Below are 26486 nucleotides of genomic sequence, written 5' to 3'. Positions count from 1 at the left end.
GAGCAGGTCAGTAGAGAGGATACCCGGGAAATTGGAGACCGAGGAACACAGCGCTGACTGACTCGTAATCTAACAGCAGATCTTCTTCCTCCACGTGTGAAACTTCAGGGGGCGGGGAGATGACGGTCAAGCAAACCAGCGAGGCTGGAACAAGACTGGAGGCAGCAGCAGCAGCAAGTGTGGATGCTGCTCTGAACGTCTGGGCGCGCTTTTACTTGCCTGTCAGCCTGCACCCATGATGATCAAGCTGGGAATCGGCAGCCAGTGCCAGGGAGACTGCATGGGGATTGGTCTGGTCCTCAGGCTTCCAAGGCTCCTCCATGTCCCCAGTGCTGTGTACACTTTGCTCCTCTGTGCAGCAGTTGATGTTGTACGGTGTCCCCACCACACCAGGATCTTCCCTGCCAGCCACGTGTCCTTTCGCTGTCGGTGTGTCACATGATCACAGACATGTCTGCCCCAGCGCCGCTGCTATCTTAAAATGCATCCCCAGGCTAATCATACAGCCACTGCTCAGAGGGACACTCACTGTGCAAATGGATCATCACTACAACCTGACTGCCTCTGTGTGGGTAAGAATGTGTGTAATGAATTTTCGGCCTGCTTGTGCTGGAATGCTGGGGGGGATGCGAGGGAAGGAGGAGGGGGAGCAGTTCCCGGGACTCAGGGTAGAGTCTGTCTGTTTTCTGAAGTTCTGGTCTAAGCTGTTGTCCTGTCTGACCTCTGCAGTATAACACGCAGACAAGGTGTTCTCAAGCCCTGTACTCACTGCTAGATAGATCGGAGAACGATTAGCGATTCTACTCGGCCAACAAGCGTTCTCCGGTTTATCTTCCTTCCCGTGGGAACATACAATGTCACGCAATGGGCTTGAACGAGAGTTCAAACGATCGCTCCACTTTGCATGGGAGTTGTCTTGTCGGGTATATATTCAAGATCTGACGATCATTATCACCGTGCGTCGCAAAGCGTTGTTTTCCCTGATCACGCACCTACGATGCAAGCTCACAGAAATGATCGCTTGTTGCGCAAAAAAATAGTGGCTAGAAAAATTGTTCAAAAAATTGTATTGTGGGTACGTAGCTTAAAGTGGAGCTCAAGATAGTAGATAGTTGCAAAAGAAACAGTTTCACTTACCTGAGGCTTCTGCAAGCCACCAGCAGCCGTCCTGTCATGCACCGGTCCTCTATGATCCTCCGTTCTCCCGCCGCCAGCTACTTTTGGTTTCGCCCTCGGGCCACTGTGCCTGCGCGGCTCTGGCCTTGCGTATCCTCCTTCCTATTCCAGTGCGCAATAGCGCTATTGCAGACAGAAACGTGTAAAAAATGATACTCTTGGCAGGGCTGCACAGGCGCAATGGCCTCTCGACTTACAAGTCTAGGAACGAAATGGAGCAGCGGAGGGGAACAGAGGAGCATGGAGGACTGGCGCGGGACAGGACGGCTGCTGGGGGCTTGCAAAAGGCCCAGGTAAGTGAAACTTTTTTTTTTTTATTATCTTCAGTTCCGCTTTAAATTTAAAGTGGTATATGTATCTCAATATAAACCAATAGCTACCTGGCTGATTCCTCAGTCTGATTGTACAAGAGTGCCAAGCACACTACCACTCCTCCCCACCTCCTCCTTCCTAGTGACGCATCAGTCACATAAATGGACCTGATCTGGCCAGAACAGGTTGACGTCACAGTGACTGACTATGTTAAAGTTCAACTGAAGTGAGAGATATATGGAAGCTGTCATATTTATTTGCTTTTAAAGTTAAACAGTACCAGTTGCCTGGCAGCCCTGCAGATCTCTTTGGCTGCAGTAGTGTCTGAATCAGACCAGATACAAGCATGCAGCTAATCTTGTCAGACCTGACAATGTCAGAAACACCTGATCTGATGATGCTTGTTCAGGGTCTGTGGCTAAATGTATTAAATGCAGAGGATCAGTAGGACAGCCAGGCAACTGATATTGCAAGGAAATAAATAATGCAGCCTCCACATACCGCTCTCACTACAGAATCCAATGAAAAGCTGCACAGATCAGGTGCATTTATGTGGCTGATGCATCACTAGAAGGGAAAGACATACCTAAGAGTAGGTACAAGAGCTTTAAAATATTATTTCCATAATAAAAAATTATTTCCTGGTGCAGGGCAGGGGGTGGATATAGGTCATACTGGGGGTGGTGTGTGGGGTGCTGTGGGTCATGGGGCGGCTGGTGAAAGTTGGCCTAGGGCGGTAAAAAGTACAAATCCGGCCCTGACTCCGGGTAGCAAAAATGTTAAAGCAGATGCTTTATCTAGGTACTTCGAGCCAGAGACAGCACAGCCCTCCGTTCCAGAGACCATTGTTCCCCAGAAGTTGGTACTAGCAGCAACTGGAACTTGGGAAGATTTGAAGGAGACTTTGGTTCCCTTCCAACAGGACATCCCGGAAGGGAAGCCCGCAGGGGTTATGTTCATTCCCCTACCTTTTCGTCTCCGGGTTCTAGAGATGTTCCATGTGCACAAGAATGCTGGGCATCCTGGGGCATCTAGAACACAAGATCTGGTGGCTAGATGTGCCTGGTGGCCTTCCTTGGCAGCGGATTGCAGAGAATATGTTAGGGAGTGTGCGATATGTGCAAAAAGCAAACCCTCCCGGCTGGCACCTGTCGGTACCTTGCAGCCTTTGCCCACCCCGAGTGAGCCGTGGACCCACCTGTCCATGGATTTTGTGGGTGAGCTTCCCGGATCTGAAGGCATGTCAGTCATTTGGGTGGTGGTCGACTGCTTTAGCAAAATGGCCCATTTTGTGCCCTTAAAAGGACTCCCCTCGGCTCAGGAATTGGCCGAGTTATTCATCATTCACATTTTCCGATTACACGGCATTCCAGAAAACAGTCTCAGACAGGGGAGTCCAATTTGTTTCCAGATTTTGGAAGGCTTTTTGCCATCTAATGGGCATGAAACTGTCATTCTCGTCGGGCTACCACCCACAGACAAATGGCCAGACTGAGAATATAAATCAGTCCTTAGAACAATACTTACTTGAGATGTTATGTTGCAGAGGCGCAAGACGACTGGGTCAGATTCTTGCCCTTCGCAGAATTTGCTCAAAACAATTTGAGAAATTCTTCCTCCGGATTTTCTCCGTTTCAGGTGGTGACGGGGAGATCGCCCAAATTCTCCCCCTTGCCAGTTGTCTCTTCTCCGTTTCCAACCCTGGAAGCCTGGCAGAGGGCATTTAAAGACATCTGGGGGACGGTGAAAAGTAATCTGGAAAGGGCATTCCAGAGTCAAAAGGGTCAGGCTGACAAAAGACGCTCATTGGAGTGGAAGTTCCAGCCAGGAGACTTGGTCTGGGTGTCCACACGTCACTTGACCCTGAGACAGCCCTCGGATAAATTGGGTCCCAGGTTTGTGGGTCCATTTTCAGTAGCTAAAAAGATCAACAACGTTACTTATTCCGTTGATCTTCCCGCCAGCATGCGTGGGGTAAGGTCCTTCCACGTATCCCTGCTTAAGCCAGCAGTCCATGTGGGTCCCACTCCTCCTCCTCCTGTGTTGGTGGATGACCAACCTGAGTACGAGGTAGAAAAGATTTTAGATTCACGCTTTGTACAAAACTCGGTACAATATCTTGTACATTGGAAAGGGTACGGCATTGAAGAGAGACAATGGGTACCGGGGAGTCGCATGCATGCGGACGAATTAAGGAGGGAGTTTCACGCCTTACACCCCGAGAAACCTGGTAGGAGTTGTCCGGAGTCCACTCCTCGGGGGGGGGGGGGGGGGGGGGGTACTGTGATGAAGCGCGGAAGAGCCGCCGCCATAAGTCAGCGGCAGGCGGCTCTTTCCGCGCACGGCGGGGCAGTGCACGGGGAGGCAGCCGCCTCCACTCAGTCTGAGGCGGCTGTCCCCGTGCAGGGCATGACGGAGCGCGGAATAACCACCGCGTTGGACGCGGCGGTTAGCGCGCATGGCCCCATTACTGAGGCACCGTAGAGCGGTGCTGGTGTGGCTGGGACACATAGTCCCTCTAGGTTTAGAGTGACGCGCGCGCGCACTCAGGCAGGGTAAATATGACGGCCAGAAATGAGTCAGCTGACCAGGCTGGTCAGCTGACTCTGGCTCCACTCCTCATTGGTCCAGCACTTAGGGAGGTGCTGGAGAGATGCATGTGTATATATACTGCTGGCTGCTCAGTTGCTGGTTGTCTGGCGTTGCGAACACATACGTGGGAGCACTCAGACCTGTAGTCAGATCCTTAAGTGTGCCGGGACCAGCTGGAGCTGTAATCCTACACTTAGCTAGATTCTGTTGATAGCTAAAGTACTAGTTTGATTGTGATTATCTGTTATGACTTTTTGCCTGCCTGACTATCCTCCTGAACTCTGATCTTGTACCTTGCCATTCTGATACTCTGTTGCCGAACCCCGGCTCGTCCTTAGACTCTGCTCCTGCCTCCTGATCTTGTACCTCGATATTTCTGATACCCTGTTGCCGAACCCTGCCTGTACCGAGACTCCGCCTCTGTCTTCTGAATCTGTACTTTATCTGTCCGTGTGTTTACGACCTGGCTTGTCCGACCTCGAGAACCGACCTTACTATTGGAGGCGGTTCCCCGTCCTGTTAGTGACACTTCCTCCTGAGTGTCACTTTCAGACCATCCTTCCTACTCTCGACCTGACTCCTCCCGCCTTGGAGAGTTCAGGTCTTTGGAAGGAATCCGTGCAGTACTCCTTACTGCACTGAGGCCTAGTCCTCTAAGTGTTATTGTTGCACCTAACACTACACTCTACTCAGGTGAACAGAGGTTAGCTGGTATATCGGATTATCGGTGATACTGCAGATCACTTATAATCTGGTATATATCTGTATTCCCAGTGATACTGCAGATCACCGGTAATCAGATCCTCTCTGTGCTTCACCAATCGTTACACAGTGGTTCTGGAGGTGTGTTTAGCTTTCAGGGACATCAGAGATTTGCATATTCAGCAGTAATGCACTGGGAGACATTTTAGAGCTCACTCCAACCTGAATCATTATAAACTTCTATCTGTAGTTGAGAAGGAATTTTCCCTTTTATAGCTAATTGGCCCAAGCCTTTATAAAGGTTTGTTTTTTTTTGCCTTCCTCTGGATAAACTTGGATGTGTGTGTTAAAGGCAGTGATCTGTTTTTATTTATTTATTTTAAAATTCTTGTTGAACTTGGGTGACTTTTTTTTCTTAACTTAACTTTAGCTATATAGTTTCCCCGTAGTGGCTATGAAAGTAACATTAGATCATTCCAACTACTTCTACAGCTCCCAGAGGAGCACCAGTGGTCATGCAGCAGCTTAGCACCTCTAGGTCCCCACTACAAATCTTGCTGGGCTAGCCACCAACAGTCGCTTACTGCGGAGGTCTGTGCAGTTGGAGCAATTTTTGGGTACCTGGAATCTGTCAGTTAAGAAAAAATGTACCAACTCCTAACAAATGTAAACTGTAATTAAAAGAGAAAATATAATAAAATGTTCTATTTCACAGATGAGTGAGAAATTACTTGTGTATATATACAGTAATAGCTGTGCTTAGTCCTCAAAAATTAACCAAACCATTAAAAAAACAAGTGTGCTCTTGCTATAAAGCAGTCAACATACTTTTAAAGTCAGATATATACATGATTGTGATTGTATGACTGATGTATACTCAATAATCTTTTATATATAATATCTCTGCTGTAAGAAATAAAGCCTGATGAGTAGGTGTCGCTACTAGTAGGGATGGTGGATGAGATGCAAATAAATCTGCGTTGATGCGAGTTTATGGAAATTTTATATGCAATTATATGCACTCCCTTTGCTCATGAAATAATTTAATTTGGTATGTTAAATTTGGAGTTGGTGATTACAATTTAAGTTACCGGAATATAAGACGCACCGAATTATAAGAGGAGGGAAAGAAAGAAAAAAAAGATTCTGAACCAAAAAGACTCTTAACATATTTCATCAGGTGCTGTCCTATCCCTCATCTTAGTGTATTCAGTCTAGATACCAGTATAGTGATCTGCTGTGAGGTTACATGAAAGCACTAAATAGCAGCATATTGTATATTCTCACCTCTCACTCTCTAGATGCTGCTGCTGCTGCTGCTAGTCTTATCACAGTGTGACATGGGGGTAGGGAGTAACTTTTCCCTGGGGAGCCTTCTCAGCCTATAGGAGGATTAGAAGTGGCATTTCAAAAGAGATCACTGCATGTAGACTCTACTACATGCTATATAAAAACATTGTGCAGCGCTGCATCAATGTGTTGCCATTGTGACCTCCAGCTCTGCTATGTAAAAGCCTTACCTGCTACTTAAGAAACATTTACTGTCAAATAGATATAAGATGAAAATCGCAGCTTACTGTGGGTTGAGCGGCATTGCATATCATCCCCCACATGCTCTGCCACTACTGGTGTCTGCCACGTGCTCTGGCCAGCTTCGGCTGGCTTTGCTGCATGCCCTGCCTGTGCTTCCGACAGCTGCGGCAGGCTTTGCTGGGCGCAGTGTCCCCCACATGTTGCCGGCTTTGCTGGGCTTCTTGCCTGGCTCTGCAATAGGAAGCCATTGCCCCCGCTACATTGGAACGGCCCACTGCGCTGATTTATGGCATTTCCCGTCCTCCTTTGCCTGACTGTAGTCATGGGTTGCCATGGTGATGCAAAGCGGCCAGTGACGCGATGCAGAAGTGGCGCCTCCTTCCCTCGCTGCCTAAAAAGGGCTAACACCTCAACATATCTGAGATAACTTTAGCTTTGATGAATTGACTGACTCCAGCTTGGATCCTGATACTCTGGTGTTTAAATACAACAAATGTGTGTCCTCCACCTTTGAGACCATTGCTTCTCTGTGCACCAAATATCTTACTCCACACCATCATGCACAGTGGTTTGATAACGCCATAAAAGAGCTGAAAAGACAAGGCCGAAAACTTGAGCGAATGTGGCGCAAATCTCAGTCCCCAGAAGACAAACCTGCCTTAATCCTCCACTTGAAGAACTACCAAAAGGTAATCATGGGAAAAAAATCATCCTTTCTATCACAAGAGATGCAGTTAACAAACCAGCCCAACTGTTCCGCACAGTGGAAAAACTCTGCAACCCAGCATGTCAAAAACTTATATCGAGTCTTCAAAGGACCTCTGTGACCAATTTGCCCATTTCTTCACAGACAAAGTCTCCGCTATAAGCTCCGCCATCCAACTTACAGCATCTGAGCCTAATATAGCGCCGAAGACCATTAGCAGAGACAACGTAACACCTTGGTCAAACTTCAAAGAAATTGATGCAGAAGTCACATCAAGCATCCTCCTTCACCTCCGCCTACCTGTGACCTGGATCCTGGCCCAACACAGTTCATGTTGAACTGCCCCGACCTGTTTGTACCGGTATTCCTCAAAATTGTTAACTGTTCCTTACAATCAGGGATATATCCTGCTTTACTGAAGGAAATAATCATAAGGCCTCTCCTCAAAAAACCCTCCCTGGACCCAGATGCAATGACCAGCTACTTCCAGCAAGAAGCCAAAATCCTACAAAACAGTTATGACCCATTCCAGTCTGGCTTCAGAAAACACCACAGCACTGAAACTGCCCTCATCCAAATATGCAACCACCTGCTCATGGCAAGAGACAGAGGAGAGTGCTCGATCCTCATACTGCTAGACCTTTCTGCAGCCTTTGATACAGTTGATCATGACATCTTGATAAACGGGCTACAGGAATACTGCGGCATTGATGGCCTAGTTCTTCAGTGGTTCCAATCCTTCTTGAGTAGCAGAACCCACAAAAGTCTATGGGGCCCTTCCTGTCCACCCCTGTATAGCTTAAGTATGGGGTGCCCCAGGGCTCAATCCTCTCTCCCCTGCTTTTCACAATTTACATGTTACCACTTGGAAAACTAATCCAAAAACATGCCCTGACATACCACTGCTATGCAGACGACACCCAACTATATCTTTCCTTCAAGCCTGGTGTGACAGACCCAACTCTAACTATAAACGCCTGCTTACGTGAACTACAGCAGTGGATGAATGACAACTGGCTGAAACTAAATGCAGACAAAACTGAAGTCCTTCTGATTGGAGGGCAGAGCATGAAAACAAAACAACTTAACTTGCAGTCTTCACCACTGGGAATAGGAGGCACGGATCTACGCAGCTCTGATCATGTGCGTAGCCTGGGAGTTCTAATTGATGGGGATTTAAACTTCAGAACTCAAATCTCTGCTGTGGTGAAATCATCCTATTTTCACCTGAAGAACATTGCAAAAATCAAGCACCTCATACCCCCAGAAGATCTGCCAACCTTTGTCCATGCCTTCATCACATCCCGACTGGACTACTGTAATGCTCTCTACACTGGCCTTCCAAAAAAGGTCTTGTACCTCCTACAGCGGATACAGAATACTGCTGCCAGACTGCTAACCAACCAACTCCGTCACTGCCACATAACGCCAGTCCTGCACTCCCTTCACTGGCTACCTATAGAATGGAGGGTCCTATTCAAGATCGGCCTACTGACATTTAAATCCCTGAATAATCTAGGCCCTGGATACATGAAAGATATGTTGCAGCTGCGTAGCAATCCCTGCATTCTCAGATCCACAGGTTCTAATAATCTAGTCATACCCAGAGTCCACTTGGAAACTTTTGGTCCCAGAGCCTTCTGTCATGCTGTCCCTACGTTTTGGAACTCCTTACCTGAACAGATCAGGACAGCTCCATCGCTGGACGTGTTCAACCTCCCTGGCGGTAAGCCCGAGCTGAGCTCGGGCTATGCCGCCGGGAGGGCACCGCTCAGGCCCCGCTGGGCCGATTTGCATAATTTATTTTTTTTTGTTACACGCAGCTAGCACTTTGCTAGCTGCGTGTAACCTCCGATCGCCGCCGATCCGCCGCTGTACCCGTCACCGCCCCCCCCCCAGACCCCGTGCACTGTCTGGCCAATCAGTGCCAGGCAGCGCTGTGGGGTGGATCGGATTCCCCTTTGACGTCATGACGTCGGTGACGTCATCCCGCCCCGTCGCTATGGCAATGGGGGAAGCCCTCCAAGAGATCCCGTTCTTTGAACGGGATCTCTTAATCTCCGTTCGCCGAAGGCGATCGGAGGGGCTGGAGGGAGGCCGCTCAGCAGCGGCTATCATGTAGCGAGACATTGTCTCGCTACATGAAAAAAAAAAAATTAAAAAAAAAGGTATTTGCTGCCCCCTGACGGATTTTAACAAACCCGCCAGGGAGGTTAAATCCAGACTGAAAACCCACCTGTTCAGTTTGGCATTTGCAGAAATATGACTTTTGTTGTGTGAATACTTCATCCTACTACCAATTACTGAATCTGAGAGAGCGCTTTGAGTCCCATGGGAGGAAAGCACTATAGAAATGTTATTGTATTGTATTGTACTATACATATGCACTCACTGCAGAGCTGTTGTGAATCCACTGAGATGTTGTGCACATTGAATGCAGCTCGCTTGTAATACATAAAATTCCAACACTTCAGCCTTCAGTCGTGTTTCACTTTATGCATCCAAGCAATTTTCACCTCCCATTTATTCGCCTATAACTTTCACTACTTATCACAATGAACTGATCTATATCTTGTTTTTTCCGCCACCAATTAGGCTTTCTTTGGGTAGTACATTTTGCTAAGAGCTACTTTTTTGTATATGCATTTTAACAGGAAGAAAAAGAAAAAAAGGAAAATTCATTATTGCGGCCATTATAGTTTTAAAATGCATGCCTCCATAATTAAAACCTACGTGTTGTATTTGCCTAACAGTCCCGTGTATTACACTGTTTAAATTATGTCCCTATCACAATGTATGGCAATAATATTTTATTTGGAAATAGAAGTGCATTTTTTCCGTTTTGCAATCATCACTACTTACAAGCTTATAATAAAATAAAAAAATAGGAATATTTTATCTTTACATGGATCTTAAAAAAGTTTAGACCCTTAGGTAAATATTTACTTATTTTTTTTTTTTTTAATTAAACATTTTATTTGGGTATTTTTGGGAGGGTGGGACGTAAATAGTATTTTTTTTATGTAAATGTTTATTTTTTTAAATGTAGCTGTTTTATTATTTGGCCAAAAGATGGCAACCATGAGTTTATTTACATTATGTCACTCTAAGTGTAACATGTACACTTAGGACGTAGGGGGGGACGTAAGAGGCAGAAAGAGCGAGGCTTCTGAGAGAAGCAGTCACTTTTTCTGCCAGGGAAAGGGATCAATGATCGGGCACCATGTCCCAATTCATTGATTCCCTGGCTAACGAACCACGGCCCGGGAGAGCACATGCAGCCTTTTGGACGTATATTATATGTCCAAAAGGCCAAGGTCGTTAATTCAACATATTCTTAAAAACAAGGTATTGTTACTAGCCAATCTATCGTATTTTCCGCCGCATCAGACGCTCCGGAATATAAGACGCGCCCAGGTTTAGAGGGCAACAAACAGGGGAAAATTATAAACTATACCTGGTGCGTCTATATTTCAGGAGCGTCTTGTACATGTCCTCCCCCAAATGGTGTCCTCCTGTGTACCTCATATGTCCTCTTGTCTCCCCCTTTCTACCCCAAGTGTCCTCTGGTCTCCCCCCTGTGTCCTCTGGTCTCCCCCCTGTGTACTCTGGTCTCCCCCCTGTGTACTCTGGTCTCCCCCCTGTGTACTCTGGTTGGCCCCCTGCATCCTCTGGTTGGCCCCCTGCGTCCTCTGGTTGGCCCCCTGCGTCCTCTGGTTGGCCCCCTGCGTCCTCTGGTTGGCCCCCTGCGTCCTCTGGTTGGCCCCCTGCGTCCTCTGTTTGGCCCCCTGTGTCCTTTGGTCGGCCCCCTGTGTCCTTTGGTCGGCCCCCTGTGTCCTCTGGTCGGCCCCCTGTGTCCTCTGGTCGGCCCCCTGTGTCCTCTGGTCGGCCCCCTGTGTCCTCTGGTCGGCCCCCTGTGTCCTCTGGTCGGCCCCCTGTGTCCTCTGGTCGGCCCCCTGTGTCCTCTGGTCGGCCCCCTGTGTCCTCTGGTCGGCCCCCTGTGTCCTGTGGTCTTCCCCCTGTGTCCTGTGGTCTTCCCCCTGTGTCCTGTGGTCTTCCCCCTGTGTCCTGTGGTCCTTCCCCTGTGTCCTGTGGTCTTCCCCCTGTGTCCTGTGGTCTTCCCCCTGTGTCCTGTGGTCTTCCCCCTGTGTCCTGTGGTCTTCCCCCTGTGTCCTGTGGTCTTCCCCCTGTGTCCTGTGGTCGGCCCCCTGTGTCCTCTGGTCGGCCCCCTGTGTCCTCTGGTCGGCCCCCTGTGTCCTCTGGTCGGCCCCCTGTGTCCTCTGGTCGGCCCCCTGTGTCCTCTGGTCGGCCCCCTGTGTCCTCTGGTCGGCCCCCTGTGTCCTCTGGTCGGCCCCCTGTGTCCTCTGGTCGGCCCCCTGTGTCCTCTAGTCCCCCCGTGCCTTGTGGTCGCCCTCTGTGTCCTCTGGTCCCCCATGTCCTGTGGTTGCCCTCCCGTGTCCTGTGGTTGCCCCACTGTGTCCTTTGGTCTTTCCCTGTGCCTTGTGGTAGCCCCCCCTTTGTCCTCTGGTGTGTTCCCCCCCCCCCCCCCCCCGCATCCTAATGTTTCCCTGCTGTGCCTGGATCCCCACTGTGCCTATCCTGCCCCCACATATGTCTCCGGGTCCCCCGTGCAGTCAGTGGCAGCAGCTTACCTCCTCCATCATGCCCGTGGCGATTGAAGACATCTTCAAGTGTCTTCCTCTAGTGCCAGCTTCTAGTGAGACGCGTCATTAGAAGCTGACACTAGAGGAAGCCGCACAGAGAAGCCGCATGTCTTCAATCCCCGCGGGCATGATGGAGGACTGACTGCATGGGTGACCCATAGACATGGGGGGGGGGGCAGGATAGACGCACAGTGGGGATCCAGGCACAGCAGGGACACAGGCAGGGAATCCCCGATGGCGGTGGCTCGTATCAGCGGGCGTTCCGAAGACGGGGATTCCCTGCCTTTGCTGTATAAGACGCGTTTAAAATTTCTTCCCATTTTTGGGGGAGAAAAAGTGCATCTTATGCGACGAAAAATACAGTATATTATATAGTGATCCTGACTTAAGGTGATTGTTTTCCTCCTTTTTCTTTGAATTGTATTAATGTTAAACCTATGATGCACATCTGTGGATTGGCTAGTAACAATATCAGGCACAACCCAGATGGATTGAGGTTTGCTGTACTGTAATGGAACTGCACATATGCTTGGATACTGGGTTTACCTGGTCTATATTGGCTAGCTTGTGAACATTGGACTAATGTTGATTCTAGTGCTGTTGTTCTGTTTTTTTGAACATATGTGTTGTACACTGTATGCTTTATTTGATGGTATTGATATCCCATGCTCCAGTGGCGTACCTACCGGGGATGCAACCCCATCGGCTGCAGGGGGGCCCGGGGGCCTTCTGGGGCCCGCCAGCCGTGTGCGGGGGAAGCGCTGCCGCCCCGTGATTGTGGGACCCCCCAGCCGGGTGTGGAACTGGCCACAGCGTCGAATAGACGCCGGCCTAGTTCATTGTCCGCAGCCCGCAATCTCCCGGGAGGCAGAGCAGGGCTACGGCAAGATGGCTGCCGAAGCCCTGCACTGGAGACTGTCTCCAGTACAGGGGTACGGCAGCCATCTTGCCGTAGCCCTGCACTCTGCCTGTCAGCGCGGGAGCCGGGAGATGTGCTGCTGCTGGAGGATCATCGGGGAGCTGCGGGCCAGATTCCGGGAGAAGAGACTTCTGCCAGGTGAGTGATTTATTTTTCCACAGGTGCAATTGTTTTTTCTTGCGCCTGCTGCCCATATTACGATTTTCTGGTGTATGCTGCCCACATTACGATTTTCTGGTCACTGCTGCCCACGTTGCGATTTTCTGGTAACTGCTGCCCACGTTGCGATTTTCTGGTAGCTGCTGCCCACGTTGCGATTTTCTAGTAACTGCTGCCCACATTGTGATTTTCTGGTAACTGCTGCCCACATTACGATTTTCTGGTAACTGCTGCCCACATTGCGTTTTTCTGGTAACTGCCGCCCACATTGCGATTTTCTGGTAACTGCTGCCCACATTGCGATTTTCTGGTAACTGCTGCCCACATTACGATTTTCTGGTAACTGCTGCCCACATTACGATTTTCTGGTGTCTGCTGCCCACATTACGATTTTCTGGTGTCTGCTGCCCACATTACGATTTTCTGGTGTCTGCTGCCCACATTACGATTTTCTGGTGTCTGCTGCCCACATTGCGATTTTCTGGTGTATGCGGCCCACATTACGATTTTCTGGTAACTGCTGCCCACATTGCAATTTTCTGGTGACTGCTGCCCACATTACGATTATTTTCTGGTGACTGCTGCACACTTTAGGATTATTTTATGGGGAAATGTTGCTCACTTTACGATTATTTTATAGCAAAATGCTGCCCAATTTGCAATTTCTGGTGAAATGCTGCCCACGTTACGATTATTTTATGGTGAAATGCTGCCCACGTTACGATTATTTTATGGTGAAATGCTGCCCACTTTACGATTATTTTATGGTGAAATGCTGCCCACTTTACGATTATTTTATGGTAAAACATTGCTGCATTAGGATTATTTTATAGTGAAACGCTGCCCCATTACAATTGTTTGGCGCCTATGGGGGGGCATCCTCATTTTCGCAGGGGGACCCAGCGATTCCTATTTACGCCCTAGCCATGCCCCTTTCCCTGATTAGGAATATAGAATAGTTGTTTGAGAAGTAATATGGTATATGGCCACTAGATGTCATTTGCAACCAAGTTTGGGTATTTCCCAGCTTGAAAAATATGGGGCTGGTTTGAATATTGTAGATGCCCTATGTTTTTTGGTCACAAGATGTACCACTACAGCGCCAGGAGGTGCGTCGCATATATGCAAACGTTTATGCGACCACGGCTTTTGGAACGCGGAAATTGATGCGTTCCAAGGAGTATGTATTGCTGAAGTGCGGAAGTGACGTCATCGGCTACATAAGAAACTGCGAGAGCGGCGCAAAGAGGCTAACGGGACACAGGTGAGACCCATACAGGTGCAAGTAAATAATTGGCTGGCCACCACAGTTGGGGGAGAAGCATTTGATATATATAAGCGGGAAGTGTGGAGGAGAGGGGCAAAAGGTCTTGATAAAGCCTCAATGGCGAGGCGAAACGATCGTCGACCGTGATTCCTCCGCACCTCCCGCTGACCTCTCACCATATGCTGGATCTTTGTTGTGTGGATATGATAAGTACTTTGTATATATTTTTATTTCTGCCTAGTTTTTAAGTAGATGTTGGAATTTTATGTGTTGCAAGTTAGCTGCTCCTGGTTCCTTTACTTGTATTGTGGAACAATACCTGCACATCACTCTTAGATGTACCCACAGCTAGATTGCCTAGGGCCTGATTGATGTTCTTTGTTCCTTTCTGTACCCTCTAGAAGTACGTTTACCAATGGCTAGTTTTGATTTCTATTTAACAGCTACACAATAGCTTTATCGTAAAGCTTTAGTTAAAATGCATCTCTGGTGTGTATGTTACAGCCAGAACCCGAAGTCTGGCCACTTCGGGTTCTGGCCGGTCAGAATGCGAAGTGGCCGGCTCATGCGGCCAATGTGCGAAACGGGCTTCAATTTCGGACTTTGGCCGGCCACAACGCCTTGTGACTTCACATGGCCGGCCAAGTCCCGAAGTCCCGCTCACCGCCGGCAGGAAGCTCCGCTCACCTCTACTCCCCTGCTGCCGCTACATACTCAGACCTCTGATCAGGACGACCGTAGCAGGGAGGCAGAGAGAGGCATAGCAGGCTGCCAGCTCACGCGAGACCCGCAGGACCCGAACACTTCAATGCAGAAGTCACGTGACGTCATTAAACGCTTCTGCGTATGAAGTGTATGGGTCCGGGCGCGTAGCGTGCACGCTGCTCTGCCTTTCTCCGCCTCTCTGGTTGCCCTGATCGGAGGTCTGAATAGCGCCTCCAGCAGATCACCCACAGCCATACACAGCCCCCCAGCAGAGCACCCTAAGCCATGCACAGCCCCTCAGCAAAGATGCCACAGCCATGCACAGCCCCCCAGCAGATCACCCACAGCCATACACAGCCCCCCAGCAAAGCACCCACAGCCATGCACAGCCCCCAGCAAAGGCCCCACAGCCATGCACAGCCCCCCAGCAGAGCACCCACAGCCATGCACAGCCCCCCAGCAGAGCACCCAAAGCCATGCACAGCCCCCCAGCAGATCACCCACAGCCATGCAAAGCCCCCCAGCAAAGGCCCCGCAGCCATGCACAGCCCCCCAGCAAAGCACCCACAGCCATGCACAGCCCCCCAGCAAAGCACCCACAGCCATGCACAGCCCCCAGCAGAGCACCCCCAGCCATGCATCCCCCCTCATCTGTGACTAATCACCACTGTAATTTGATCTCTCCCCTGTGTCACCTGACTGCCACAGCAGAGCAGCGAATTTAAAAGCACGGGATGTTAATATGTCTGCTCCCAAGAAAGCAGGAAGTAGACACTTTGCAGATTTATTGCAGGATTTGTATCCGCTTTAACTAAGAAATGCTTTTCTTAAAAAAAAAAAAAAAAAAAAAGATTATTATGCTGCATCTTTCAGAGCAGAGAGGAAGTTCCGAGTGCCATTCATGGTGACCGGACAGGACCCGCGATGTTCTGGGATTTGTGCGTTTTGGACTTTGGCCGACTGAATTTAGCCGTTTCTAGAACTGGCCGGCCAATGTCAGAAATTCCCAGCATTTTGGACTTTGGCCGACGTAAAATCGGCCAGTTCTTTAAACGGCCGGCCAATTCTAGAATTGGCCGATTTCTGGTTTTGGCCGTAACATATATAAAAAAATTCTTCAAGGTTATAAAATCCCAACACGTTGGCCTCAATTCACTAAAATCAGGCAGGAGATAAGGCAGGAGAAAACTTACCACCACACATCGATTGTATTTAAGTGTTTAATTCACTAAAGAAGCTTACCTTATTAAGGTGTAGAGATAAGTTTTCACAGTGAGAGAGTTATCTTATCATTTCTGTTGTTACGTTACCTCCTCTGTAGTTATTTTCAAATGCAATTAATTAACAGCCTGTCTTTAACTTTAGAATTCTGTAGTTATTTTAAGCATTGAAATATTAACTTTAGAGATCTCTCCTTAACTTAAAGACAGAAGAGTTAAGTTTACTACATGTCTTATTACCATGGTGATAACACTAGAAACCGCTCAGAAACTTTGGCCTCGATTCATAAAGCATTCCCGCATTCGGAAATGCAGAAAACCGCTCACTTTACCGACCACACAGCAAAATATGTATTCATAAAGGCTTTTTCCGCATGAAAAGCCGACATTCGCGAGCAGAGTGATCAATCACCGCCTTGCGCGGTGATTATCATAGCAAAAGTAACAAATGTCAATTCATAAAGATTAGAGGTAGCGGTATGCGGACGGGTATTACCGCTACCTCTGATGTGGCGAGAAGCGTGCGGAATACAGTGCAGTGAATGGGACAGACCTCCCAAGCAGCTGCAGAGAGAACACCGCACGGAGGGATTCCGCCTGCTTCTCCTGTTTCCGCATGTCTCCCGACAGCCTAACGCCTGCTACAGCGGAATATCTCCGCACGCCTGTCACAACTAGCAAAATTTTTATGAATTACCACCCTGAAGGCGGAAATACCGACAGCGGTGTTTCCCCGCTCGACGTTACCTTCCCGACAGCACTTTTATGAATCGAGGCCTTTATTAAAGACAGGAGATAAGCTTAGTGAATTGAGGTCATAGTCTGTTTAATAAGATTTGCTGGAACCCGGTATCAGCTGGGTTCCAGTGCATAGATCTGCCTCCTTGCAGAAAATTACCCTGGCCTTTTCTATATCGGCTATAGAAAAGATAGAAGCATTTTTTTTACAAGGTGGCAGAGCTATTCCCTGAAACATGGCTGATATAGGTCTCAGGTGGCTCTTCTACAGATAACATGCTGGGGCACTCACATTAGCAATGACTGGTCAGGATGGTTGACAAGATGGTGTCCGCTTCCTGGCCAGGAGCTTTTTGTTCCCAAAGCAGATGCCATCTTATTTTTTGTTACCGTATATTTCGGCGTATAAGACGACTGGGCGTATAAGACGACCCCCAACTTTTCCAGTTAAAATATAGAGTTTGGGATATACTCGCTGTATAAGACTACCCCTCTTCCAACACACACCAAATTAAAATAAAAATAAAAAAATCATGTACTGGTGCTGTGTATGAACAGATACTGGTGCTGTACTGTATGTGTTACCCAGTATATAACAATATTAATAATGGAAAAAATGTATTATTTAATTACATAGTTTTCGGCCATTATAGTTTTAACCACTTTACCCCCAGCGGTACGAATTTCTCCGCCCCTTTTTTCCCTCCTAAAAAACCAGGGACGGAGAAATCCGTACCTTCCGCGCTACCGCCGCTGTCCGCGCTCCCGCCGCTCGTGCGCGCGCACCCGCCGCTCGTGCACATCGCCGCCCGCTCGCCCGGAGATCAATGAACGAGAAAATCCATTCCCGTTCGTTGATCTAGCCCCCGCAATGATCTGCTGCTTCTTTCAGAAACAGCGAGATCATTGTGCGTCTCCCAGCCTCCTACTGCGTCCTGTAAGCGTCCTTCCGGACGCTTACAGGTCGCATGTAAACAAACACTCTGTGGCCATCTTGTGGCCAAATAGTAAACTACACCCTAAAAGCATTTTACATATACAAACATTACATTTACACAATAAATTAACTCATTACCTCCCACACTCCCCAATTTTTATTTTTTTTTTGTAATTAAAAAAAAAAAAATACAATAAAAAAAAAAAACATAAATAGTTACCTTAGGGACTGAACTTTTTAAATATTTATGTCAAGAGGGTATAACACTGTTACTTTATAAACTGCAGGCTTGTAATTAGGGATGGATGCAAAACTGAAAAAAATGCACCTTTATTTCCAAATAAAATATTGTCGCCAAACATTGTGATAGGGACATAATTTAAATGGTTTTATAACCGGGACATATGGGTTAATACATTTCATGGGTTTTAATTACAGTAGCATGCTTTATTTAAAAACTATAATGGCCGAAAACTGAAAAATAATATTTTTTTCCCACATTTTTTCCTATTTCCCCATTAAAACACATTTAGAATAAAATAATTCTTGGCATAATGTCCCACCTAAAGAAAGCCGAATTGGTGGCAAAAAAAACAAGATATAGTTCATTTCATTGGGATAAGTAATAATAAAGTTATAGACGAATGAATGGAAGGAGCGCTGAAAGGTGAAAATTGCTCTGGTGGTCAGGGGGTAAAACCCCTCAGTGGTGAAGTGGTTAAAATTAAACGTTCTCTTGTGGATAAAACCAACACATTTTATTTGTCCAGTTGTCCCGATTATTAAACTGTTTAAATTATGTCCCTTTCACAATGTATGGCAACAATATATTAGTTGGATGTATAGGTGTTGTTTTTCTGTTTTGTGTTTTTGTTGTTTTGCTTTTTTTGTTTGGTCCAGATTTACAAGCCTCCGTTATAGGAAGCTTTCATTTTTTTTTTTTTTTACATTTTACTAACTGTGACTGTTTCCTGTTTTTATGAATGGACGTGGCCGCTGTTCGCGGTCACGTCCATTCTTTCCAGGCATTGCGATTGGGTAGAGGACCCCTAGGTCCTCTTACACAATTGCTGAACCGGTAATATCGACGGAAACGTCGGCGTTAGCGGCGCGCACGCGTGCAGAGTGGTGGCGGGAACGCGTGACTTATTAAAACTTCCTGTTGCTGTTAACAGGCTCAAACAGGACGTTTTAATAAGTCAGAATGCCGTTAAATGGTTAATAACTATTCTGTGCTGTTTTTACGGTTATCGCCATGGAGATAAATCATGTAGTATTCACTAAGCAATTTATGTCAGGCACACCTTAAAATACGGATTCTGTCTTTAAGTTGGGGTGTGATTTGTAGAGTTAAGGTTTCAATCCTCAAAATAACAGAATTGTAAAGTTAAAAATAAAAAATAATGTTAATTCAGGAGAGGGGCGATATGTAAGTGTAAAGTGTGTGAGCCAGCTGTAGAATTCTGAGCTGTCTGCTTTTTTTTTTTACTAGTTTATACAGAAGGGGAAATATACACAGCAGGCACACAGGGAGGGAGAGGAGACAAGCATATGTATACACAGACGCACACACAAATTCACAGACGCAGATACGCACACTGCTCCAGCCACACACCCATAGCCTCTCTCTCCTTCCCTTACTATCCTGCACAGGCTAGCCATAATCATCCTGGCAGCAGGAGGGCTGGAGCTACGTTCTGCCTGTGTGTGCTTCTCCCCTCTCTACCTACTGCATGTGAGAAAAACTACAGAGGTGATCACTTAGGCTGGTTTCACAGTGGGACATTAAAGTCCCACGTTACAGCAGCCAGTAACGCAGCCTAACTCACAGCACTGTAAAATCAATTGTGCTGTTCACAGTGCCCACGTTGCGTTACATGGTAACGCAGCACGTTTAAACAAAGTGCTGCATGCTGTACGTTATACTGGGCTAAGCAGCGTTAGACTGCTTGCACATGCTCAGTAATGTTGGAGGAGGAGGTCTCCCCTCCTCCTCTGCGGCCAGCCACATGGCTAATTAATATTCACTGCACTGCAGAGACTCGTGGTAGGACTGTAGTGTTGTCCGGATCATGAACGAATCGTTCATTTGATCTGGTTCTTTTTTGTGAGTCGAATCATCCGGATCATCACAATGAAAGATTCGGTTCACAGTGGATGTCTCTCTGGAAGAAACAGGAACATACAGAATGTACAGTGCAGGGAAAGTCCTGTCCTGCAAGTCATTTCACCCCCAGTCTGCTTCCCTAGTAAAATGATTCAAATGATTCGGTTCACAGATCCGGATCTTTTCAATGATCCGATTCAAATGATCCGAATCCTTAAAAAGATCTGGACTTCCTATCGCTAACCTGGAGTGGCTGCTTTGAGAGCTGCATAACGCAGCTCAATCTGACGTCCAACTGCAACACCACCATACGTTGCATTAGGGGCACGTTATGCGACCATAACGTCCCCTAAAACGCAACGTCTTGGTGTGTAAGTAGCCTTAAAGCGGATCCGAGATGAAAAACTAACTATAAGAAGTAACTTGTCTATATATCTTATCTAAAGTTTAGATAGTTTACACAGCAAATCTAGCTGCAAACAGTTTTAATAGAAAATGATTATTTCTTCCTCTGATACAATGACAGTATCTTGAGCACTCAGCCTGTGAAAAAAACCTAATCCCCTCCCCCTCCTCCCTCCTCCCCTCTGCCTCTGAAAAAAATGGCTAGTAACACCTCCTCCTCCTGCCCAGACTGAGCTCCCATGATCCCTTGCTACTGCCAAGGCTCTCTGAAAATCTGTGGGTGTGGTTTATTTAGTTTATAGGGAATTAGAGTATTAAAACAAAAACAAAGTATTTGGCTTGAGGAATCCCTATAAACAATAGGAAAGGAACACAATTATGCAATGAGTAAAAGTTCACCTCGGATCCACTTTAAGTACTGGAGTGATAGAACACTCACTGTGAAAGCTTATCACTACATGTTAATGTACATGTAACTACATGTAAGGCAAGCTTCTTTAGTGAATTTACACTTTAAAATACAGATCGATGTGTTGTAAGTTTTCACTTGCCTTATCGCCAGCATGATCTTGGTGAATTGTGGCATTGTCTTGTCACTCAACTGTCCCTCACAGGCACTCGCAATCTAATCCTTACCATAGTCATATGTCTATGTATGTATTGTGTAGTGTATCATAGTCTTGGGCGAATTAAGTAGGAAGCCAGTTAACTTATCTGTATGTTTTTGGGATAATTTAGCTTTAAAATTTGTAAGCTTTGGCAGTGATGAAATGCCTTTTATGTTACATACTTTCAATCAACAAGAGGAGTCGGTGGATTTGTAAACTGAAGGGTTGGAGTTGGTGCATTTTTGTATGATGCATATTTTTTTAATTAATTTTGTCATAGTGCTTCTTTAATCGGGCGTGAATGATGAAATTAAGTTTTTATGTCAATTTGTACAGTTGTAATGAAACATCACAGATGTCAATAAAAAACTCTTGGCTCTGAAATATAAGCTTAAGGAGGAACTCCAGTGGAAATAATGTAATAAAGTGCTTAATTTTTACAATAATTATGTATACATGATTTAGTCAGTGTTTGCCTATTGGAAAACCTTTCCTCTCCCTGATTTACATTCCGACATTTATAACATGATGACTGCTGGTAGGTGATGTCAGTGGAAGGAGATGCCGCTTTCTTTTTTTGTCAGCTTTAAACAGCTGTTATTTCCCACAATGCAACAAGGCTCCCATAGTGAGATGTCAGAACCATGGTCCTGACATCACACTGTTAGAGGGGTTTCACCACAATATCAGCCCTACAGAGCCCCCTGATGATCAGTTTGTGAAAAGCAAAAGATTTCTCATGGGAAGGGGCGGGGTCGGCAATCAGCTACTGATTGGGATGAGGTTCAATTCTTGGTTACGGTTTCTCTTAAAGGTGGCATGCTGCAGAAAGCTTGATATGTCTATCTTTTTAATCTTTGCCTTCTGAGAATTGATTTAATATCCATGTAAGTGCATTGTGAAAACTAGTTTATCTTCCCAGGGCATGAAGACTTCAAACAAGTCTGATGAGGCCTGGATTATGACTCGGCTAACTAAACAGCTCACAGACATGGGCTTCCCGGTGAGTTTCTTTGGGTTAATGTACAGTAAATGCTTAGCATTAGATCACAAGACACAACAATAAGGAAACCCCCCCAAAAAATAAGCAAACCTCCATCTAAACGTTATATGTACTGAAACCTGAACTGGGAAAAACAGAATCTCATTAAAAACTGCTAATACATGGATAGGAACAAATCACCAAATTATGCCATCTGATGTTGTTCTGCTCTAGGTTTACTGATTTACCGTATTTTTCGTACTATGAGACGCTCCTGACCATAAGATGCACCTAGGTTTAGAAGACAAAAAACAAAGGAGACAAAATATATACTAAACTTGGTGTATCCATGGTGGAGGGGCATCTTGTGGATTATTCCCCCTTTGTCCCTCATGCCCCATTGTACATCTTGTGTCTCCCTGTGTCCTCCTCTGCCCCCCTCGTGTCCTTCTGTGTCCCCCTTGTTTCCTCCTATATGCCCCTATGTGTCTTCTTCTCTGCCCCTTTGTCAGGAATTCCTTGCATTTGGACAATGACGCAGTGATTTTTTTTTCCCCCACTTTTGGGGAAGAAAAAATGAGTCTTCTAGTCCAAAAAATACAGTAAATTGTCAATTGCTTATCCAGTAGGAAAAGATCAGTTGTTTTTAAATTTCTAAAAGTCATTCAGCCAGTGGCAAGAAAAATTGGAATGGCCAACATAGTATTTCCTTAGAGGTGATTTTCCTGGCCATGACTGAAGCAGTTTTTAAGTGACCGTTTCAGATTGATAACTTTCCTGACTTCTTCGCTTTGTTTTTTTCCATTACAGAAAGATCCTGCTGAAGAGGCCTTGAAAGGTCACAACATGAACCTGGACCAGGCCATGAGTAAGTGTTCATCATTGATTCCAAGTAACTGCTGGACGCTGTTAAAAAAATGAAGTCGTTTCTTTTGTGAAGACACGGTACTTTCTAACTTTTCAGCTAAAAGGAACTGTGCATATCTGCAAATGTAGTACAGAAGTTGAATGTTTTAACAGATGTTGGGTTGTAAATCAGGCATTTTATATGCTAAAAGGTTTGCTACCTCAAAGTGTAGTCCATGACAAGGAGTCTGTTTTGAGTGCTTCCTAAGCTGTATTATTTACACTGTAGGTGCTCTACTGGAAAAGAAGGTGGAAATGGACAAGCGTGGTTTGGGAATGGCAGACTACAATGCAATTGTCGCCAAACCCATGAGCTGCCGCCCACCATCAATCTCCAAAGAGTCTTCCATGGACCGCCCCTCATTCCTAGACAAGGTATTAAGTGCTGCTGCATTCATCATTTAGACCAGTTTTTGCTGATGACTGTGTGTTTTTGTGTGTATATACCGTATTTGTGTTTTTTGCATATACATTTACAGGTACAGAGATCCTCTTGATATTACTTTGACAAAAGGGTGAGGGCAAAGAGCCTAATGTATGAACTTTCTCACAAACTCAGTGAAATCAAACAATTGAATTATCTATATAGACCTAAATCGAAAGAAATAATGAATTGTTATTAAGAAGAGTAGTTAGGAAGGTATATGTAAGAGTAGTACGAGAGAGAGAATGATAGAAAGAACTAACCAGGTATAGTATAGAAATAGTAGAAATAGTGGTCCTGTGTTCTAGCTTGTATATTTTCATAGAGGTTAGCCAATACATTTAATAAAAATGGATGGTTTGGGTAGTTAGGTAGGTAGGTAGGTAAGTAAAGGCCTAATGTTGGTGGACTAAGTAGGAAGAGATTATGTGGTCATGGAGGATGGTAAATAAGTGACGAGTAAGGCCATGAGTCCCAAATTTTATGAAAGTTGTGCTCATTGTCCCTGAGTGAGGCTGTGAGTTGTTCCATGGACCTAGTCCAGTTGACTTTAAGAATGACTTCAGAGAGGTTTGGGGGAGCATGGTCTTCCAAGCTGAGGCAATAGTCAGCCTAGTGGCAGTTAATATATGGGTGATTAGGCGATTTACATGTTTATTCGTTTCTGGGATTGGTTTGCCTAGCACCATATATAGGGGGTCAAGTGGAACCTTAACACCAGTAGTGGAGATAATAAGCTCCTGAACTCTGTTCCAAAGAGGGGATAGGCAGGGACAGTTCCAGAATATGTGTTCCAGAGTGCCTTTACTATTACAGCATCTCCAACACAGATCTGATGCTCCTGGATAAATTTTTGATAATTTTTCTGGGTGAGGTACCATCGATAAATGATTTTGTAAATATTCTCCCTGATTTGTGTGCACATTGATGAGTGTTTGGCGTTTTCCCAAATCTCTCCCCAGTCTTCCATAGATATGTCTATAGAAAGGGAAGATGACCATTTTGTCATGTATTGATGGTCTGGAGTCCAGGATCCCGATTTGGTGATTAGTAGTGTATAGATTTGGGAGATTAGGCCTTTCTGATATCCCCCCTGTCCACATAGTCAATCAAATGGTGAGAATTTGAGTGTTGAAGTAGAATCGTGTATAATGGAGCGTATGAAGTGGGTAATTTGATTGTAACCCATGATTAGTTGAGGTGTAAAGGTTATTTTGTCTTCAAGTTGAGTTCTGGTGTGGATTTTACCTGTAAGGGGATGAATCCAGTTGCTTAGATTAAAGTAACCCATTTTGAACCAGGTGGCCATGAAGGATTCCGAAAGGCCCAGTTTAAAGCCAGGGTTCCCTAGTATTGGATATAGTGGTGAGGGGGAAGACCTCAACTTAGCCATGGTAGCAGTATTACGCCATATGTGTAGGGTAAATTTGATGGTAGGTAACATTTGTTGTTGGGGAAGAGTGGAATGTGACCAAATTAAGGATGCTAATGAAACTGGCAACATACTAGTAGCTTCTATAAGGGCTAATTTTGTATGGACTTTTAGACTAGACCATTCAGGTAGTTGTCTTAAATGTGCGGCATAATAATAGAGACGTATTTGTGGTAGCCCAAGGCCACCTTGATCTCTGGGAGAAAGAAGTACGTTTCTATGGACTCTTGGTTTTTTTATGATTCCATACAAATTTACAAAAGGCAGATTGTAGGTTTTTGAGTTGGGAGGATGGTACTAGAACTGGTAAGGTCTCAAATAAGTATAGAAGGCGAGGTAAAATATTCATCTTTAAGGCATATATTCGGCCTAGCCAGGAAATCTTATATGCTGTCCATTTGTGTAAATCCTGTAAGATCTTTTGTATAAGAGATGGGAAGTTGTATTTGTATATAGTGTTATAGGTGGGGGTTAGAAAGATTCCTAAATATTTTATGGAGTGGGATTGCCATTTATAAGGAAAGCTTGATTTCAAGGAAATGAGAAGGTCGGGAGCAATTTTTATTGGTAAGGCTTCAGTTTTATCCTTGTTTAATTTAAATCCAGATAAAGATTCATAGAGTTAAGGTATCATGCAGGGCTGGTAGGGAAATGAGAGGATCGACGATGGTCAGTAGGATGTCGTCCGCGAATAGGGATATTTTATGTTCATGCTTGCCTTGAATTACCCCTTTAATAGTGGTATTTTGCCTAATAGCTGAGGCTAATGGCTCTATACTCAGAGCGAATAGGAGAGGAGAAAGGGGGCAGCCCTGTCTTGTACCATTGCGTATACTGAAAGGTGAGTGGGGGGCGAAGGGGAAGGCCTTTTCTGCGTCCAAACTTAGGAGCAGAGAAGGTCTGTTAGATCTACCCATCAGTGATATTAAGTCAATGGCCTTTCTGGTGTTGTCTCCTGCTTGGTGACCCATAATAAAGCCTGGTCATTGTTTATAAGTCTAATTAATATGGGGTTGAGGCGATTAGCTATTGTTTTTGTAATGATTTTTAGATCTGAGTTGAGAAGGGAAATTGGCCGATAAGGAGTTAAGAATAGAATTTGGTGGATTCTCACCTCTCATAATTTTATCAGCTAACTTTACTGGTAGTGGGATAAGGACTGATTGGAAGTGTTTGTAGTATGGCAGGCCATCTGGTCCTGGTTACCCTGTCAGAATTTTTGAAGTATTGTCTATTTTTAGAAAATATAAATCATGTAGAAAGCTTTACCTTTAATTTTGGAGTGTGCTCCAAAATACACTCACCAGCCCCTTTGGCAATCCCTTGACGTCCTGGTATGCCTGCTCTCAATTGCATTGAAATGACAACTCGTACTGAAAGTTGCGCTGTGACCTGGAAAAGGAAGTGCATGGAACTAGACCTGAACGATTTACAAAAAGATTGAATTGCACGATTTCTGTGAGAAATTGCGATTTCGATTCACGATTTTCAATACATGATGGATCAGCACACCGATGGTAAATATGAGTTCCCCCAGTATAGGTAGCCACATATAGGTGCCCCCATGATTCTTTAGCCAACCATAGGTGCCCTAGGAAAGGTTAGCTAGCTATAGGTGCACCAGTATAGTTAAGACGCCACAGTACAGGTTAGCCAGCTATAGGTGCCGCAGTACAGGTTAGCCAGTATGGGTGCCGCACTACAGGTTAGCCAGTATAGGTGCAGCAGTATAGGTTAGCCAGTGGATAGGTGCCGTAGTACAGGTTAGCCAGTGTATAGGTGCTGCAGTACAGGTAAGCCAGTGCATAGGTGCTGCAGTACAGGTTAGCCATCCAAATCCCCCTTCCCTCCCTGTATATAGGCAGATCTCCCTCCCTGTATATAGGCAGATCCCCCTCCCTGTATATAGGCAGATCCCCCTCCCTGTATATAGGCGCATCCCCCTTGCCCCCACCAGCCACTGTTACATACTTTGCTCCTGGTTTTCTGCTC

At 45.9% G+C, this 26486-nt stretch overlaps 1 protein-coding gene across 1 annotated transcript in view; it reads left to right on the top strand.

Moving 5' to 3' along the window:
• TNRC6C (trinucleotide repeat containing adaptor 6C) overlaps positions 1 to 26486 on the top strand; it is a 353608-nt gene that overhangs the window by 14482 nt on the left and 312640 nt on the right. Inside the window, exons 3-5 of the mRNA XM_068262142.1 lie at positions 21673 to 21753; positions 22543 to 22600; positions 22868 to 23013. Coding sequence (XP_068118243.1) covers positions 21673 to 21753; positions 22543 to 22600; positions 22868 to 23013 — 285 coding nt within the window. The remainder of the gene's footprint in view (positions 1 to 21672; positions 21754 to 22542; positions 22601 to 22867; positions 23014 to 26486) is intronic.

This window comes from Hyperolius riggenbachi, chromosome 12 (assembly GCF_040937935.1).
Source record: "Hyperolius riggenbachi isolate aHypRig1 chromosome 12, aHypRig1.pri, whole genome shotgun sequence".
Classification (NCBI taxonomy): Eukaryota; Metazoa; Chordata; class Amphibia; order Anura; family Hyperoliidae; genus Hyperolius; species Hyperolius riggenbachi.
Note: the sequence above shows the minus strand (reverse complement) of the source record. Positions and strands in the feature narration are given on the sequence as shown.